This window comes from Pogona vitticeps, chromosome 2 (genome assembly GCF_051106095.1).
Source record: "Pogona vitticeps strain Pit_001003342236 chromosome 2, PviZW2.1, whole genome shotgun sequence".
NCBI classification, from domain to species: domain Eukaryota; kingdom Metazoa; phylum Chordata; class Lepidosauria; order Squamata; family Agamidae; genus Pogona; species Pogona vitticeps.
In genome coordinates this window covers 18,247,532-18,265,412 of record NC_135784.1, presented here as the reverse complement: position 1 = coordinate 18,265,412, position 17,881 = coordinate 18,247,532, and the positions used below count along the sequence as shown (strand labels likewise).

General features: G+C 48.7%; 2 protein-coding genes across 5 annotated transcripts; both read right to left on the bottom strand.

Moving 5' to 3' along the window:
* Nucleotides 1-411: 411 nt before the first annotated feature.
* LOC144587463 (zinc finger protein 24-like) lies at nucleotides 412-8,200 on the bottom strand. 3 transcript variants are annotated; one of them, XM_078388188.1, is made up of 4 exons: nucleotides 4,527-8,200; nucleotides 2,899-3,437; nucleotides 2,083-2,212; nucleotides 412-857 (listed from the first exon to the last, which is right to left on the bottom strand). In XM_078388188.1, the coding sequence occupies exons 2-4, from the start codon at nucleotides 3,226-3,228 to the stop codon at nucleotides 619-621; spliced, it is 699 nt and encodes a 232-aa protein (XP_078244314.1). In that variant the 5' UTR covers nucleotides 3,229-3,437; nucleotides 4,527-8,200; the 3' UTR covers nucleotides 412-618. The 3 variants fall into 3 exon arrangements, with proteins under 3 accessions (XP_078244314.1, XP_078244315.1, XP_078244316.1); XM_078388189.1 differs by having other exon boundaries at nucleotides 4,776-8,200; XM_078388190.1 differs by lacking the exon at nucleotides 412-857 and having other exon boundaries at nucleotides 1,090-2,212.
* A 1,922-nt stretch (nucleotides 8,201-10,122) lies between these two features.
* Nucleotides 10,123-17,659, bottom strand: LOC140701303 (uncharacterized). Of its 2 annotated transcripts, none has more exons than XM_078388157.1 (6): nucleotides 17,569-17,659; nucleotides 15,397-15,956; nucleotides 14,392-14,521; nucleotides 13,315-13,385; nucleotides 12,137-12,263; nucleotides 10,123-11,926 (listed from the first exon to the last, which is right to left on the bottom strand). In XM_078388157.1, exons 2-6 carry the CDS (start codon nucleotides 15,742-15,744, stop codon nucleotides 10,866-10,868), a joined length of 1,737 nt encoding a protein of 578 aa, XP_078244283.1. In that variant the 5' UTR covers nucleotides 15,745-15,956; nucleotides 17,569-17,659; the 3' UTR covers nucleotides 10,123-10,865. The 2 variants fall into 2 exon arrangements, with proteins under 2 accessions (XP_078244283.1, XP_078244282.1); XM_078388156.1 differs by lacking the exon at nucleotides 17,569-17,659 and adding an exon at nucleotides 16,997-17,500.
* Nucleotides 17,660-17,881: the final 222 nt, after the last annotated feature.

The following is a 17,881-nucleotide window of genomic DNA, read 5'->3' as shown; positions in this document are numbered from 1 at the left end:
GTGACCCCATGGACTAGAGCACACCAGGCCCTCCTGCCTTCCACTGCCTCCCGGAGTTCGGTCAAGTTCATGTTAGTCGCTTCGATGACACTGTCCAACCATCTCGTCCTCTGTGGTCCCCTTCTCCTCTTGCCGTCACACTTTCCCAACATCAGGGTCTTTTCCAGGGAGTCTTCTCTTCTCATGAGATGGCCAAAGTATTGGAACCTCAGCTTCAGGATCTGTCCTTCCACTGAGCACTCAGGATTGATTTTCTTCAGAAGGATTATGTTATAGCAAATTGTATTTTAGTAACCAATGCTTTCTGTAGCATGGTTTCTGGCTATCTCTTGTGGCCAATTTTGGTACTGACCTTGTGGAAAAAATATATAGCTTGGATTTTTCTTTTAATATTTTTAATTTTTCAGACCGTGGATAAGTGAATCTGGCGATACAGATCCTGCAGATAAAGGGGCTCTACTCTATAGGTGTTACAGCAAGGAACTCCTTTAAAAAAAGGAGCAACCAGCCAAATTCAGGACGGGCATGACTAATGAATACAAAGGACTTTTAAGAGTTAAGCACTCAAAGCTGTGGGGTCTGGATGGGTGACTCCATCAGTTTTCATTCCTCTCACGTTTAATATCTCATTTTCATGAAATCCCAAATACAAAGCATGTAATGGTTTTTGTTTTGGAAATATTCTGACACAAGCAAAACTGGAACAAATGTCCCCTTAATTCTTCCCAGGGATGGGATGAGAGCATTTGATGTACGGATGGACTGCAGTTTAGCCCTTCTGCTTACCTGATGGGGTTCCTCTCCATCCGAGGGAAGGGAAGATGGCGGAGTCTTTGCTACTAGCATCATTCCAGCTCCTGTATGGGAATGCAGTATCAGTTGCAACCGTTTCTCACAGAGACAAAAAAACCTATAAACACATACGTACTAGAAAATTAGACAAATACTAATACTAATACTAGTACCAATACTAATAAAAATCACAAAACTTTTTTGTGACCTAAAAAACTAATTGCTATATTTTACTCAGACAGGAAGCTCAGAATTTGTCTGAGGAAATGGATTTGCCCATGAGCCATTTTTGTCAACTTTATTTTTAATGTTTTCCTTTTGTTCTGATATGGTATAACAGATCCACACGGCTTCCTTTTTCTAAAACTTACAAGAAAGTAACTCCAGTCTAATGCAAAAGATTGCAATAAAAGGGGGAACGGCCAGCTCTTAGCTTGAGACTTAGGAGAGCTTGTTGCCACTGAAACTCAGAACTGCCATAAAACCCACGGAATGATCGCAGCTCAGTTATTCTTCCACAACCAGACCTACCTCACAGGATTGTTGTTCTCAGGCCTGAGATGCAACCAGCGATGCAATGACAACTGGACGGAGTGAGACAATTTGGATTCTGCCCTATCCTGAATTTGTGTTTCAGCAAATAGATATGATTTCTATTTCCTTTCGGTGGAGCTTTTCTCTTTGACCTTCTGGCCATGAATCTAAGCACTACTTTTCTCGTTTAAAGTCCTTTAAGTATTGGTAATTAAACATTCCATCTCCTATGTGAGAGATGCTGAGAACGTGGCGTCAGGTGCATATAATTCTCACAGAAACATATGCAATGTTCTCTTCCGGAAAGACAAATGAGTGGGCCCTAGATCAAATCCACCCTGAACTCTCTCTGGAGGCAAAAATGTTGAAATTGAGACTGTCCTCCTTTGGGCACCTCACGAAAAGGCAAGATTCTCTGGAAAAGACAAACATGTGGGGAAAAGTGGACGGCAGCAGGAAAAGAGGAAGAACAAATACGAGATGGACTGGTAACCTAAAGGAAGTCACAGATTGGAGTCTGCAAGAGCTGAGCTAGGGCTGTTGAGGACACAACATTATTTTGGGAGATGGCTCATTCATGGGGTTGTTATTACTCACAGGGGACATGTCAACACAAAACAACCATTAAAACACAATACAGTATATAGAATGGGGGGGGAGATACTCAGGGAGATATCAACGCAGCCCATGCTTCTCCTCCATCCTTCAGACGGGGAGATCACCCTCTTCCTTTCCCCTGCCGGCATTTGACTTTACCCTGCAAACTGGCACCTCCTTCACCGCCTGGCGTGTTCCCCCTTGGCAGAAGATGCTGTCTGCTCTCCGGCTGTGCCGCCTTCTCTGTCACTGAGAAATCAGGCTGAATGTCCACAGAGAGATTTTTCCCCTGAAAGAACAACGAAGGATGAAATCCAGAAGGACTACAGAAAAGGAATGAGAAAGGGACAAACACTGGAAGGTTGGTGGTGGAATTTGGGGGTCAGGGGATGTCTGTCTCTGGATATTTTCAAAGGACTGTAAGCCCTTTGTCGAACATCTTAAAAGATCCTCCTTTAAATTTGCGACCCATTAGGTGGGAGGTGGACTATTTCTAGGGTATACGTGACTTAAGGCCACCCTTTTCAGGGTTTCCCAGGAAGATAAGTGGTTCTCCATTCCTTTTTATGAGGGTATTTCTGGGACTGGGCCGCTGGCCCAAGGCTACCCAGGCTGGCTCTTTTCCCAGGAGGCCCAGTGGGGGGAATCGAACTCCCAACCTCTCGCTCTGCAGCCAGGGACCTCAGCCACTGAGCTACCCACCCAGTCCCTGAAAAAAATAACAAGGGTGGCTTGTTTTAAAGGAGGATCAAACTTTCCACAGATATTTTTCTACTCCGAATCAAGATCCATGCTTCCTGTAGACTTAACTCTTTACTCCAAAGAGAAGAGGCAGTGCACCAAAGTTAGGCAGAACCGCAGAAGCCTGGGGGCCATGAGAGCACAAGTGGCCTCAGGAGGGGCTGTGGGGCAGAAGAAGGGGCCACAGGGACTGAGGCTACCTGTCTGAAGAGCCCCAAGTGGGAATCCCCTCACCTTCCGCTCCTCTTCTGCCTGGCTCAGGAGGAAGCCTTCGGCCAGGGCCACCGCCTGGGAACTGCTCTCCGCTCCACATTCCCTCACCCAGCTGGACATCTCCGGGGGAAGGATGGCCAGGAACTGCTCCAGGATCACCAGGTCCAGGATCTGAGCCTTGGTGTGCCTTTCTGGCTTCAGCCACCGACGGCAGAGACCGTGGAGTCGGCTGCAAGCGTCTCGGGGCCCTTCCGCTTCCTTGTAGGAGAACCGCCTGAAGCTCTGGAGTTGTGTATCTGAGCTGAGAACATCCTCCTCCAAGATTTTCCTCATGGCACTGCTCTCAGCCATGAGGACATCAGAAGCTCTTCCTCGATCAAGGTCAACGATATTCTGCTCCTCGGTTGCTGGTTTGTGTTCTAAGAAAGCCTTCGGTGGAATCAAAGGGGTCCTTCCTTCTCTCTCTCTCTCGCTCGCTGTGAGCAAAGACTGTTTTTATCAGACGACACTCTTCACAGGCTGCAAAGGCAGGTCATTTTTCTAGTAACGATCATTAAATTCTAGGAGAAAGGGAAAAAAAAGTTGGAATTGACAAAAGCCGCCAGCCACATCTCCCCTCTCCTCTTCCTCCATCTCCTGCTGAGTGCTCAGTGCACCTCTCTCACACATAACGACAACATTGGTCCTAATTTAGGGGGTCTCCGAGTCAAGAGAAAGAGCTGTCTGGACATCTTAGTGAGTCAGGCGCTTGGCAGGGGAGCCAGAGGTTGGGAGTTCGATTCCCCCTCTGTGCCTCCCGCCTTTCTGGCCAGCCTGGGTAGCCTTGGGGGAGCAACACAATCCCAGGGTGTCCCCAGAAGAAGGGAAGGGGACGCCACTTCGATATACAGCTGATCGTCGGGGTTTCAAAATGGCCCCCTGCTGTGCTTTAGGAGGGATTCTTCCCAAGAAAGGGAGCAGAAAATGGCCGCCCTATGGAGGTTCTTCGCTGGATGCTGAGACATTTAGCCCATTGGAACGCATTAACCAGGTTTTAATGCATTTCAATTGGTTTTTTTATTTCGCTTGACAAGGATTTCGTTCTATATCCTCATCAAGTGAGGCACCACTTGTACTCTCCGCTTAGAATACCCTGAAAAGAGTCACCAAATGTCAGAGCTGACTTGATAGCATAGGAGAAGGAGCTCGGGAAAATCCTATTTATGGGCTCCTCTTCCCCGTCAACTGTCAACCTCGGCAGCTTCTGTAGGTGGTCGTGTGGTCGGCCGAGGGGGGGGCTGCAAGGCTTGGCATCAGGAAACCAAACTTTGGGGGCCAACCTGGAGGAGGGGAAGAGATCCTCTCTCACTGTCTATTCGCTTCCTCCTGGTTCCCCCGAACCCAAATCCTTGGGGAGACTCACCATCCCTCCCCCCCGAAGTGCATTGAGGGGCAAAAGGGAAAGGGGCTCCCCACGTCACGGCTTGGAGCCTAGGCACCCTTGGGAGAAGCTGGCTCCCCTTTTCCCCTCCAAAGGAATTGAGAGGAGACACAGGACGGGATTATTGGGGAGGGAGAAGCCTTGGTCTTGGGAGACTTCCAACTCCATCCCAGGTTGCCTTCCCCTCTAGAAATCCCAATTCCCTGCATTTAACCCTGGGTTGCCTCACCAGTTCACTGGATCTTGCCACAATGCATCCAGATTCTAGAACCTTCTATTGCATTGCATTGCAATCTGACTATAATGGAGTCCGTTTGCTCCCTCCTCGATTTGAGGGAAGGTCCAGGATCTCGATCTGCCCAGATTTCCCCCCATAAAATCCCTCTGCTTTTTTCCAGGTCGATTCTCATCCCCCGCCCCCGCCTGCAACCACTCCAAAACAAAACAAAAAACAAAATCCGGAGCCACTCTTTCTCACCTGATCTCCTCTCCCATTTCCAGGGGGAGGTCTGGGCCTTTGAACCCTCCCTTTCAATCTTCCATCATCTCCCTCCCCTCAGACTCCTTTGCTCTTGGCTGCCACTCTTGTCTCCCACTTCCTATCATGTGACTGAAGCCAAGCCAGGCTCCTGGCAAGGGAAGCGCCGACCCCTCCAATCTGCCGCCTGAGCTCAGAGGTGAAGGACAGAGTCCGGCCTGGATTTGCTCCTCAGCGGCCCTTGGGAAACGTTTTGGAAACAGGATCTTCTCCCCCGCCCTCTCTCTCTCCTGCTTCCCACACTCCCAGAACACCCTGCCCGGGGAATACTGGGCGCCCTCGGATTTCTTCTCCAGCCGAGGCCTTTGCCTCTTGTGGGGATCTCGTAACTTCCACTGTGCCCCTGATGTATATCACGAAGAGGAAAAGGCCAGGAATATCCAGCTAAAATGTGTGGCACTGCAGAGGAGGGGAACGGATTGGACGGCCATCTGTCCGGGATGGCTGGAGGCCTCCTGCCTTGGGCAGGGGGGTGGCCTAGATGACCTCCAAGATCCCTTCCCAACCCTATGACGATTCTCTGACTCTATGATCTGTTCTCAGTCATCCCAGAGTGCAGGATGCGTAATGATGGGCTCAAGCTACAGGAGGCCAGATTTAGGCTGAATATCAGGAAAAAACTCCCTAACTGTTAGAGCAGTACGACGAAGGAACCCATGAACTTGGCAGGTGTTGAGCGCTCCAACGCTGGAGGGTTTCAAGAGAAGATTCAGACAACCGCTTGGCTGATATCTTTTGACTTGGATTCCTGCCTTGAGCAGGAGGTTGGACTTGATGGCCTTCGAGACCCTTTCGAGCTCCATTATCGTAGGATTCCCTATTATCGGAAGACAGCTCCCATCAGCCGCAGCTGGTGTTGCACATACTGAGGAACACTAGAAGTTGTAACAGGAGAACTTCACTTTGGTCGTTCACGGCTCAAAGAGTAAAGAAAGGCTTATATACACTTTCCAAGGCTCTACAGCAGGCTTGTCCAAACTTGGCCCTCCAGATGTTCTTGAACTTCAACTCCCAGAAATCCTGTCCAGCAGAGGTGGTGCTGAAGGCTTCTGGGAGTTGAAGTCCAAGAACATCTGGACGGCCAAGGTTGGACAAGCCTGCTGTACAGCAAGAGGACATTGTTCGGGCATCTTTGCTTGCCCATGTTCTCTAAGGTTTAACTACCGACTCCACACACCACATCTGGGGTATTTATTCTAGAGGCATGACAATCCAGGGAGGACAGAACTGACCGACAACTCACTCACTGGCTCAAGCCCAAAGTGTTTGAAGCCATCTGGAGTCCTGAGTCCACCGGAAGGAGAGCAGGGGCAAAAATCAATTTCAAAAGGCAAAATCAAAAATCAATTTCTTTGGAGAAATGCTGCCAGAGAAGAGCTTTGCTGATACAGTAGGACTCCGATATCCATGGGATCAGTTTCCACCAATTCACATCCACAGTCTGAAAATATTTAAAATATTAAAAGAAAAATGCTAGAAATATATATTTCTCAAGATGAAGTTAGCACAACTAGCCACTAGAGGGAGCCAGAGACCATGCTAGGTACAGCATTCACTAGCATTCATCTGCATTATAACCATAGGCGGGAGTGGGAAGTACAGTATTTGAAACCAATCCCCCATGGCTATGGTGGTCCTACTGTATTATGGACCCTAAGAAAGACAAACAATTATGTCCTTGATGAAATCAAAAGGGTCTCCAGTTGCTGATGTTCAAGATCTGAAAGCATGAAGTTTCACAAATGGAGTCTGGAATGGGAGAAACACGAACCAATGTAGATTGGAAATCACAAAAAGAAGAGCGGCTGAACGTGGAATGATTCGTGTGAATGAACTTAAGGCGAGAGAAATAGGAATTGTCACTCTCCAATTGTCCTTCTCAGCCACACTAGACGCTGCTCCAAGTCCTCCATACAGAGCACGTTACCCTAGTCTCTCGAGACTGAAGGATGCCTAATCTGGACTCTGATCCTGAGACAGAATCCTGAGGGTTCCAGCCCACAGACCCAGTAGTAGGCATCCTTCAGTCTCGAAAGACTATGGTAGCGTGCTCTGTATGGAGGACTTGGAACAGCGTCTAGTGTGGCTGAGGAGGCCAATTCGAGAGTTCTACCAATGACCTCTCCCACCGTCAGAAGTAGCCCCTGGCGTCCTGCTCTACGCCAACTGAGCAGAGACTTATAACCGGTAACTGCTACTTCCCGTGTTGTTTCGACGCTGTATGCGAAGCTGGAGTGTCCTCTCCAGAGCACGAAGCCTGGGTAAAATAGTATGGAGGATAGGCTGTTACCCAAGCAGCAAATCCCCCCTCTCCACATCGCTGAAATGGTCCAGTGGAAAGGCAAGAGCCAATACAACTGGTTACAGCAACGTCGCAGGAGTTGGCAGAATGAAAGAAAATGCCTCCGGGACTCCGGCTCCGGATTTTGCCTCGAGGTTATCTCCTGAAGCCCTTTCCATAAGTGGATATAGCCACAAGGCAGTGGAGGTTTAAATTTGGAGTTTTCCTTCTCCTAGATGGGCTGCCTTCCAGGGCTGACGAGTCCAACACATAAACATATCAACATTTCACTCACCTGGACCAAGGCCTATCTCCGAGGTTACATGGCTCTCATGGACGTTACTTCCTGTGGTTAATGTACAAAAAAAAGGAAGCTGGCGTTCTGTTCATTGGGAGTTGTAGCATCGCTTCCCTTTATGCTCTCTCTAGGGCGCCTACTGCAAGATTGTTGATCACCGATACCTGCCTTCATATCCGGAAGGAGTCTTCCTGAGCAAAGACTTTAAAATTGAAGGGAGTCTGGAGATGCTGTGTGAGTACAAAATGCTCCATGGGGCCAGACACATAAGCAGGAAGTTGAAGCACTCCAACTGCGTTTGTGCGGCAGTAAATACATGCAGAAGGAGCCCCATATCTTCAGGGATCAGTTCCAAGGCCTCCTGCAGGTGCTAAAAAAATGTGGATTATAGCGAATGCTCAAATTGAGTCTTTCTGACTACAGTACTGATAGTACATATCCACGTGGCTCTGATGTGTCAGAAATGCTGCCTTCAAACATGCCATTTCCCATACTCGTGGCAGTTTTTTATTTTTACTTCCCTCCCCCTAAAAAAATACCAGTTTGTTGGTGAACCAGATTTTAAAGTTTATAAAAGCTAAAGGTTCCCCTTGAGAATTTTTATCCAGTCGTGTTCGACTTTAGGGGGCGGTGCTCATCCCCGTTTCCAAGCCATAGAGCCAGCATTTTGTCCGAAGACAATCTTTCCGTGGTCACATGGCCAGTGCGACTTAGACACGGAACGTTGTTTACCTTCCCACCGAGGTGGTCCCTAATTATCTACTCGCATTTGCATGCTTTCGAACCGCTAGGTTGGCGGGAGGTGGGACAAGCGATGGGTGCTCACTCCGTCGCGTGGATTTGATCTTACGACTGCTTGGTCTTCTGACCCTGCAGCACACAAGGGCTTCTGCAGTTTAGCTGACAGTTCTGAAGTGATTTATCTTTGTCTCTTTTTTTTACATCACAGACACTTGACATTTTAACAGGGGTGTGTAAGATTTTTATATTCACTGTATATCCCTTTCTTGTTGTGCCTTGTGAGGTGTGAATTCCAAGAGAAACATTTCCCACACTGTGCGCATTTCTAAGCTTTTTCTCCTGTCTCGACTCTCTGGTGAATTAGAAGGTTTCAGTTATGAGAAAAACATATCCCATATTTTTGTGGCACTGGTATAGTTTTTCTCCAGTGTGTAAATTCTTATGGGTGTGAGACGTGAGGCGAGAGTGTAAAGCAGGGGTCTCAAACTCAATTTACCTGGGGGCCGCTGGAGGCAGAGTCTGGATGAGGCTGGGCCACATCAGATGTTCTGCCCAGGAGTTTCCTTAGCCCGGCTGGGGCTTCGAGGAGGAGGGGCGCATGAGCCCTTGTCGCTGGCCACGACCCCCTCTGGCTCCTTCTTCACTACCCCCACCAGCACCAGGAGCAGGATGAAGAAGTGGAGGAGGGAGGGAGCGTCGGCAATCGCCTAGCGGGGAGGAGGGCATGACATAATTTTTTTAAAAAACCTCACAGAATCGCCAAAGGAGGAAAGCCCCCATCGGTACCGGCGAAATTAAACAGAACGGGGTGCCCTACACAAGTGTACGCGCGCATGCATACACACATGCACACGCACACACACACACGGCAGTCCGGCAACCGTCCTCTGAAGGCCCCCCTCAAAAAAAGGCGCACTCAGCAGCAGCAGGTACCCCCACCACGACAGAGGAGCAAACTTTGAGAGGCGAGCCCAGGCAGCCTCCAGAGTCGAGGCGGTTGAAGCAGGACGAAAAGGAGAAGGAAGCGCTGGCCGGGCTGGTGCTGGGGGAGCCGAGAGAGAAAGAGAGCCAGAGAGCTGCTTCCCTGGAAGAGGCGGCAGCAGCTGCTGTTGGTGGCTTGGAGGCGCTCTTCGAGGACAGGCCAGGAGCGAGCTCCGCTCTCAGGCATCGCTTGGCTGCGACTCAGCGGAAAGGGCTGGCAGTGCGCCTCGCTCACCGGCTCTCTCCCAAAACAGCGCCTCTTGCACCCTCCATCCAGAACTGCAGTCAGCAGATAAGTGGGCTGGCTGGCAGGCTGCAGTTCCGGATGGAGGGTGCAAGAGGCGCTGTCTTGGGAGAGAGCCGGCAAGCGAGGCAAGGCTTTTTTTTTTTGACTCTTGACAGCAGAGGACGCGTGGGCACTTTAGGGGGGGCAGGCAAGGTGGGGGCCACAAACTATTGTCCGGCGGGCTGCAAATGGCCCCCGGGCCGCATGTCTGAGACCCCTGGTGTAAAGGCTCTCGCCGGAGTGTCGTCCTCCCTCACAAAGGAACAAGAGCCTCAGACAAACCCACCTGCACCGCCCATCGAGACCAAACAGCGGGGAGTTGATACCCAAGAATTGGAGCGGGAACTGATAAAGTTGACAGTAGCCACCTAGACAGGGGATGGTTTGGCGGGAAAAGGAGAGATGGACGTAATACTTGGGGGGGGGGGGTGAACGCCGGGCATGGCGTCTGGAAGAAGCCCAGAGGAAGGGGTACTTAATGGACCGTGGACCCGCCTGTGAGGAGAGGGGGAACCTTATGAGACGGAGGTGCGAGATGAGGACACGACCCCTTTACCAGACCCGCAATTAGAGACTTTTGGCTTGGATAACACTAATCCGTTTTTGAAAGGACCCTGGGACGAGTTGAGTTGTAACCCCTTTGCAAAGGACCTTTGGATGCCCTCGCTGGACCTGTTGGAGAGAAACCGCAGAAGCTGAGTTTAGGCAAACAGATTTATTGTTATATAATCTAATAAAGATTAGTTGTGATTTTGCAACACGTTTCCAGAGTCTCACTTAAAACTAGAGGAGTCAAGATATGAACCCTAACTAACAGTGGGTCACAAGATTTTGAGTTCTTCGCAAAAGACTGCCCACACTCCTGGCACTCGTACGGTTGCTTTCCTCAATTGATTCTTTTATGGTTCACAAGTTGTGAAGTCTGAGCAAAGTATTTCCCGCACTCCTGGCATTTGTGTGGCTTCTCTCCCCTGTCAAGTACCTGATGAAACAAAAGAGTTGATTTCCCATATTCCTTACATTTGTATGGTTTTTCTCTTGTGTGGACTCTCTGGTACACCAGAAGGTTTGAACGGCAAGAAAACCATTTCCCACATTGTTACCATTTATATGGTTTCTCTCCTGTGTAGACTCTCTGGTGAATCAGAAGATTTATACTCTTGAGAAAAACATTTGCCACAGGCCTGGCACCAGTATGATTTCTCTCTCGTGTGTACAATCTGATGCTTCAGAATCTTTGAATTCTGAATGAAACATTTCCCACATTCTTGACACTTGTAAAGTTGACCTCCGGTGTGGATTCTTTGAAGTTCTCAAACTGGGAACTGTGATCAAAACTTTTCGACACTCCTGGCATTTGCACATTTTCTCTCTAATATGAACACATTTGTGCCTCAGAAGGTGGGAGTTCTTACAAAAACAGTTCTCACACTCCTGACACTTCTACAGTTTCTCACCTGTGTGGACTTTCTGATGCTTCACAAGGTCTGAAATTAGAACAAAACATTTCCTAAACTTGGGGCACTTGTTGACATGTCCTCCTGTGTGGACTTTATAATGATTCATAAGCTGTGAATTCCAAGCAAATGCTTTCCCGCACTCCTTGCATTTGTAGGGTTTCTCTCCTGTGTGGACTCTCTCATGCCTCACAAGGTGCGATTTCTGAGAAAAACATTTCCCGCAATCCTTACATTTGTAGGGTTTTTCTCCAGAATGAACTCTTTTGTGCCTCAGAAGGACTGAGTTACGAGAAAAACACTTTTCACACTCCTGACATTTGTACGGTTTCTCTCCTGTGTGGACTCTTTTGTGCCTCAGAAAGTCTGAGTTCTGAGAAAAAGGCTTCTCACACTCCTGACATTTGTACGGTTTCTCACCTGTATGAACTCTTTTGTGCCTCAGAAAGTTTGAGTTTTGAGAAAAACACTTCTCACACTCCTGACATTGGTACGGCTTCTCTCCTGTGTGGACTCTCTGGTGCACCAGAAGGATCAAATTTTGAGAAAAACATTTCCCACATTCTTGACATTTGTATCGTTTTTCTCCTCTGTGGACTCTCTGATGGCTCAGAAGGGTTGTACTGCAAGAAAAATGTTTGCTACACTTCAGACATTTGTACGGTTTCTCTCTTGTATGAACTCTCTGATGCTTCATAACGTTTGCATTCCAGGTAAAACCTTTCCCGCACTCCTCAGATTGGTATGGTTTCTCTCCGTTGTGCCGAGTATGATGTTTTTTCAAGACTGTCTTTTGAGGAAAACATTTCTCACACTCCTGGCATTTGTGTGGCTTCTCCCTGACACTTTTCTTTGCAATGTGGGTCCTCTTGTGAAGGATCAGGGTCATCTTTTGGGCAAAATGTTTCCCACACAGGATGCATTTGTAGGGTTTCCCTCCAGTAATTCTTTTAACATTTGTGTGTGTTTGCCAATGTCTGACAAGATCCATTTTCTGCACAAAGCACTTGCTGCTCTTTGGACATATGGCTGTTTTCTTCAAATTATCTGCAGAGAAGAGAGACAATCACAGACCAAGACTGAATTCTGGGTATCACCAGAAACGGACAATCTGCACCCAACGTGTCCCTTTCTTGGCTCCTGGTGACGGCCTCTTCCATCTACATCATACTTTCATCACCCACTTTCCGATCTCAGCATTTCTCTCCACCTTTTGGATTTTTTTTTTTCAATTACTAGGAAAAGAGTGGACCTTACCCAGAGATGTCACCATCCTAGAATTCTCCTCCATGACTTCCCTCTGTAGGGCCCTCTGGTCAGGATCCAGCAGCGCCCACTCCTCCTGGGTGAAACACACGGCCACCTCTTCAAAGGTCACAGAAGCCTGGAGAAAAAAGTGTATTTTTCTCACAGCGGAGAGCTACTTTAATACAACCCTCCAAAACAGGTGTCTGAATCAGGCGAGATAGAGATATAAAGGGATTTATCTGCCCCATGTTTGGGCTTGCCATAGGGAACTCTTGTGAGAAACCAATCTGATACAGGAGGGTCCTGCTTTTCTCACCATGGAGACAACTATGTTATACTTTCTTGATATACAGTAGGACCTCCATATCCACGGGAGATCAGATCCAAACTTCCCGCTGATGCTGAACAACACGGATTATGTTGTTGTTGTTCAGTCGTTAAGTCGTGTCTGACTCTTCGTGACCCCATGGACCAGAGCACACCAGGCCCTCCTGTCTTCCACTGCCTCCCGGAGTTGGATCAAATTCATTTTGGTAGCTGATGACACTGTCCAACCATCTCGTCCTCTGTGGTCCCCTTCTCCTCTTGCCCTCACATTTTCCCAACATCAGGGGTTTTCGAGGGAGTCTTCTCTTCTCATGAGATGGCCAAAGTATTGGAGCCTCAGCTTCAGGATCTGTCCTTCCACTGAGCACTCAGGATTGATTTCCTTCAGAAGGATTATGTTATAGCAAATTGTATTTTAATAGCGAATGCTTTCTCTAGCACGGTTTCTGTCTATCTCTTGTGGGCCAATTCTGGTAATGACGTTGTGGAAATATATATCAGTGGATACTGATCCTGCAGATAAAGGGGCACTACTGTATAGGTGTTACAGCAAGGAACTCCTTTAAGAAAGGGGGCAACCAGCCAAATTCAGGACAGGCATGGCTAAAGAATACAAAGGACTTTCAAGAGTTAAGCACTCAAAGCTGTGGGGTCTGGATGGGTGACTCCATCAGTTTTCATTCCTCCCACGTTTAATATCTCATTTTCCTGAAATCCCAAATATAAAGCACGTAATGGTTTTTGTTTTGGAAATGTTCTGACACAAGCAAAACTGGAACAAATGCCCCCTTGATTCTTCCCAGGGATGGGATGAGAGCATTTGCTGTACGGATGGACTGCAGTTTAGCCCTTCTGCTTACCTGATGGGGTTCCACTCCGTCCGAAGGAAGGGAAGATGGCGGAGTCTTTGCTACTGGCATCATTCCAGCTCCTGTATGGGAATGCGGCATCAGTTGCAACCGTTTCTCACAGAGACAAAGATCAAAATCCTATAAACACGTACTAGAAATTTAGACCAATACTAATTCTAATACTAATATTAATACTAATACTAATAAAAGAAGGCTGACAAAATTTTTGTGTAACCTTAAAAACTAATTGCTATCTTTTACTCAGACAGGAAGCCCAGAATTTCTCTGAGGAACTGGATTTGCCCATGAACCATTTTGTCTACTTTATTTTTAATGTTGTTTTGCTTTTGACCTGATATGGTAGCACAGATTCACACGGCTTCCTTTTTCTAAAACTTACAAGAAACTAACTCCAGTCAAGTTCAAAAGATTGCAATGGAAGGGGGGGAAGGACAGCTCTTAGCCTGAGACTTAGGAGAGCTCGTTGCCACTGAAACTCAGAACTGCCATGAAACCCACCGAATGATCACAGCTCAGTTATTCTTCCGCAACCAGACCTACCTCACAGGATTGTTGTTCTCAGGCCTGAGATGCAACCAGCGATGCAATGACAACTGGACGGAGAGAGACAATTTGGATTCTGACCTATCCTGAATTTGTATTTCAGGCACATAGATATAATCTCCATTTCCTCTGGGTGGGGCTGCACCTTTTCTCTTTGACCTTCTGACCACGAACCTAAGCATTTCTTTTCTCGTTTAAAGTCCTTAAAGTGCTGGTAATTAAAACATTCCACCTAATGTGCGAGAGATGCCGGAAAATTAGACTGTCCTACTTTGGGCACCTCATGAAAAGGGAAGATTCTCTCGAAAAGATCATGCTGGGAAAGATTAACGGCAGCAGAAAAAGTGGAAGACCAAATATGAGATGGACTGGTAACCTTTAGGGAGTCAGAATAATTAAAAGACAATATATAGAAATAGGGGGTGGAGACTCAGGGAGATATCCACGCAGCCCATGCTTCTCCTCCATCCTTCAGACAAGGATATCACCCTCTTCATTTCCCCTGCCGGCATTTGACTTTACCCTGCAAACTGGCACCTCCTTCACCGCCTGGCGTGTTCCCCCTTGGCAGAAGATGTTGTCTACTCTCCGACTGTGCCGCCTTCTCTGTTACTGAGAAATCAGGCTGAATGTCCACAGAGAGATTTTTCCCCTGAAAGAACAACGAAGGATTAAGTCCAGAAGGACGACAGAAAAGGAACGAGAAAGGGACAAAGACTGGAAGGTTGGTGGTAGAATTCGGGGGTCAGGGGATGTCTGTCTCTGGATATTTCCAAAGGACTGTAAGCCCCTTGTAGAACATCTTAAAAGATCCTCCTTTAAATTTGCCACCCATCAGATGGGAGGAGGACTATTTCTGGGGTATACGTAATAATAAGAAGTGTGTACCGTCAGGTCCATTCTGACTTATGGTAGAGAATACTGTACAGTACTTAGAAGTGGTTTTCCAATCGCTTTTTATGGGGGTATTTCTGGGACTGTGCCGCTGGCCCAAGGCTACCCAGGCTGGCTCTTTTCCCAGGAGGCCCAGTGGGGGGAATCAAGCTCCCAACCTCTGGCTCTGCAGCCAGCGACCTCAACAACTGAACTATCCACCCAGTCCCTGCACTGGATCTCTCATCCATTAGATAAAAGGTAGAGGACTTCTGGGGTGTAGGGAGAGGTAGAGAGCCACCACCTCCAATCCCATCAGAAACCTCACTGTCTCCTTTTGGGGTCTCTCTGGGGCAGAAAGAGAAATCTGGAATTTTCTTACAGAAAAAATAACAAGGGTGACTTGTTTAAAAGGAGGATCAAGCTTTCCACAGACATCTGGAAGGGTTTTTCTACTCTGAATCAAGAGCCATGCTTCCTGTGGAGACTTTGCTTCCGAAGAGAAGAGGCGGTGCACCAAAGTTAGGCAGAACCGCAGAAGCATGGGGGGGCCATGGCAGCACGAGGGGCCTCAGGAGGGGCTGTGGGGCAGAGGAAGGGGCCACAGGGATGGAGGTGACCCGTCTTAAGAGCCCCAAGTGGGAATCCCCTCACCTTCCGCTCCTCTTCTGCCTGGCTCAGGAGGAAGCCTTCGGCCAGGGCCACCGCCTGGGAACTGGTCTCCGCTCCACATTCCCTCACCCAGCGGGACATCTCCGGGGGAAGGATGGCCAGGAACTGCTCCAGGATCACCAGGTCCAGGATCTGAGCCTTGGTGTGCCTTTCTGGCTTCAGCCACCAACAACAGAGACTGTGGAGTCGGCTGCAAGCTTCTCGGGGCCCTTCTGCTTCCTCGTAGGAGAACCGCCTGAAGCTCTGGAGCTGTATATCTGAGCTGACAACTTCCTCCTCCAAGATTTTCCGCAATGACCTCTCCCAGAATCGGGCACTGCTCTCAGCCATGAGGACATCAGAAGCTCTTTCTCGATTAAGGCCAATAAACGTCTGCTCCTAAATTGCTGGTTTATGTTCGAAGCAAACCTTCAGTGGAATTAAAGGGGTCCTTCCTTCTGTCTCTCCCCCCCCCCTCTCTGTGAGCAAACACTGTCTTTATCAGACGACACCCTTCACAGGCTGCTAAGTCAGGACATTTTTCTGCTAATGATCATTCCATTCTAGGAGAAAGAAAAAAAAGTTGGAAATGACAAAAGCCGCCAGCCACAGCTGCCCTCTCCTCTTCCTCCCTCTCCTGCTGAGTGCTCAGTTCATCTCTCTCACACATAACCACGACAACATTGGTCTTAATTTAGGGGGTCTCCGAGGCAAGAGAAAGAGCTGTCTGGACATCTCAGTGAGTCAGGCACTTGGCAGGGGAGCCATAAGTTGGGAGTTCGATTCCTCCTCTGTGCCTCCTGCCAGTTGAGCCAGCCTGGGTAGCCTTGGGGGAGCAACACAATCCCAGGGTGTCCCCAGAAGAAGGGAAGGGGACGCCACTTCGGTGTATTCTCCGCTTAGAAAACCATGAAAAGGGTCATCAAATGTCAGAACTGACTTGATAGCATAGGAGGAGGAGGAGCCCTGGGAAAATCCTATTTTTGGGCTCCTCTTCCCCGTCAACGGACAACCAAGCCAGCTTCTGTAGGTGGTCGTGTGGTCGGCCGACGGGGGGGGGGGGGCTGCAAGGCTTTGCATCAGGAAACCAAACTTTGGGGGCCAATCTGGAGGAGGGGAAGAGATCCTCTCTCGCTGCCTATTTGCCTCCTCAAGGATCCCCTGACCCCCAAATCCTTGGGGAGACTCACCATCCCCCCCAGAAGTGCACTGAGGGGCAAAAGGGAAAGGGGCTCCCCACGTCACGGCTTGGAGCCTAGGCACCCTTGGGAGAAACTGGCTCCCCTTTTCCCCTCCAAAGGAATTGAGAGGAGACACAGGACGGGATTATTGGGGAGGGAGAAGCCTTGGTCTTGGGAGACTTCCAACCCCATCCCAGGCTGCCTTCCCCTCGAGAAATCCCAATTCCCTGCACTTAACCATGTTGAGAGTTCTGGTACTGTACTGAATTCCAGTACAAAATGCACAGCAGAAGTGCCAGCCGGTTCAGGCAGAATTAGCTACAAGTTTCCCTTTGTACCCGCCCCTCACCAAACACTAGCACTCAAGAATAACACTCAGGAGGCCTTTTTATATAAAAGAAAGAAATCTATATTGTACTCACGAAGATAAGAATTTAGAAGGTTTCAGGTAGATACAGGAATAAAAATAGCGAGTACAATGTTCTTCTGGTCTGGCCCCACGTGGCTGGAGGGGTCTCCAGGCTCAGTGGGCCGGCATGGAACCTTTACATCTTTCCAGGTGAAGAGCCTGTGCAGGAATGCTGACCAACAACGGTGGCTGAATCACCTCATGGCCAGGAGGGCCGGAAACAGGGGTGGAGCCTCCCTACCCGGGAACAACAAACTCTCTAATTGGTCAGCATGTAAACAAACAAGTTTGTGTTGCAGGCCCTTCCCCTTTGAAATTTACATCTAGATTGCTTGACCATCCAACAAACCATTGGGTTGCCTGACCGGTTCACTGGTTCTTGCCACAATGCATCTAGATTCTAGAACCTTCCATTGCGTTGAATTGCAATCTGACTATAATGGAGTCCGTTTGCTCCTTCCTTGATTTGAGGGAAGGTCCAGGATCTCGACCTGCGCAGATTCCCCTCCCAAAAATCTCTCCCTCCCCCCCCCCCGCCTGCAACCACTCCAAAAAATAAATAAATGTGGAGCCACGCCTTGTCACCTGATCTCCTCTCCCATTTCCAGGGGGAGATCTTGGCCTTTGAACCTCCCTTTCAATCTTCCATCATCTCCCTCCCCTCAGACTCCTTTGCTCTTGGCTGCCACTTCCTATCATGTGACTGAAGCCAAGCCAGGCTCCTGGCAAGGGAAGCGCCGACCCCTCCAATCTGCAGCCTGAGCTCAGAGGTGAAGGGCAGAGTCCAGCCTGGATTTGAAAGCAGGATCTGTCAGGAAGCGTCTCAGTCTTCTCTCTCTCTCACTCGCTCTCACTCTCTCTCTTTCTCCTCTTCTGGGCGCCCTCGGGTTTCTTCTCC

Coding starts and splice junctions, on each gene's coding strand:
- LOC144587463 (XM_078388188.1), bottom strand. CDS start 3,228: ATGGCTGAGAGCAGTGCCATGAGGAAAATCTTGGAGGAGGATGTTCTC. Junction 2,213..2,898: donor AGGCAGAAGAGGAGCGGAAG/GTGAGGGGATTC, acceptor TTGTTCTTTCAG/GGGAAAAATCTCTCTGTGGA. Junction 858..2,082: donor AGGAGGTGCCAGTTTGCAGG/GTAAAGTCAAAT, acceptor ATTCCCATACAG/GAGCTGGAATGATGCTAGTA.
- LOC140701303 (XM_078388157.1), bottom strand. CDS start 15,744: ATGGCTGAGAGCAGTGCCCGATTCTGGGAGAGGTCATTGCGGAAAATC. Junction 14,522..15,396: donor AGGCAGAAGAGGAGCGGAAG/GTGAGGGGATTC, acceptor TTGTTCTTTCAG/GGGAAAAATCTCTCTGTGGA. Junction 13,386..14,391: donor AGGAGGTGCCAGTTTGCAGG/GTAAAGTCAAAT, acceptor ATTCCCATACAG/GAGCTGGAATGATGCCAGTA.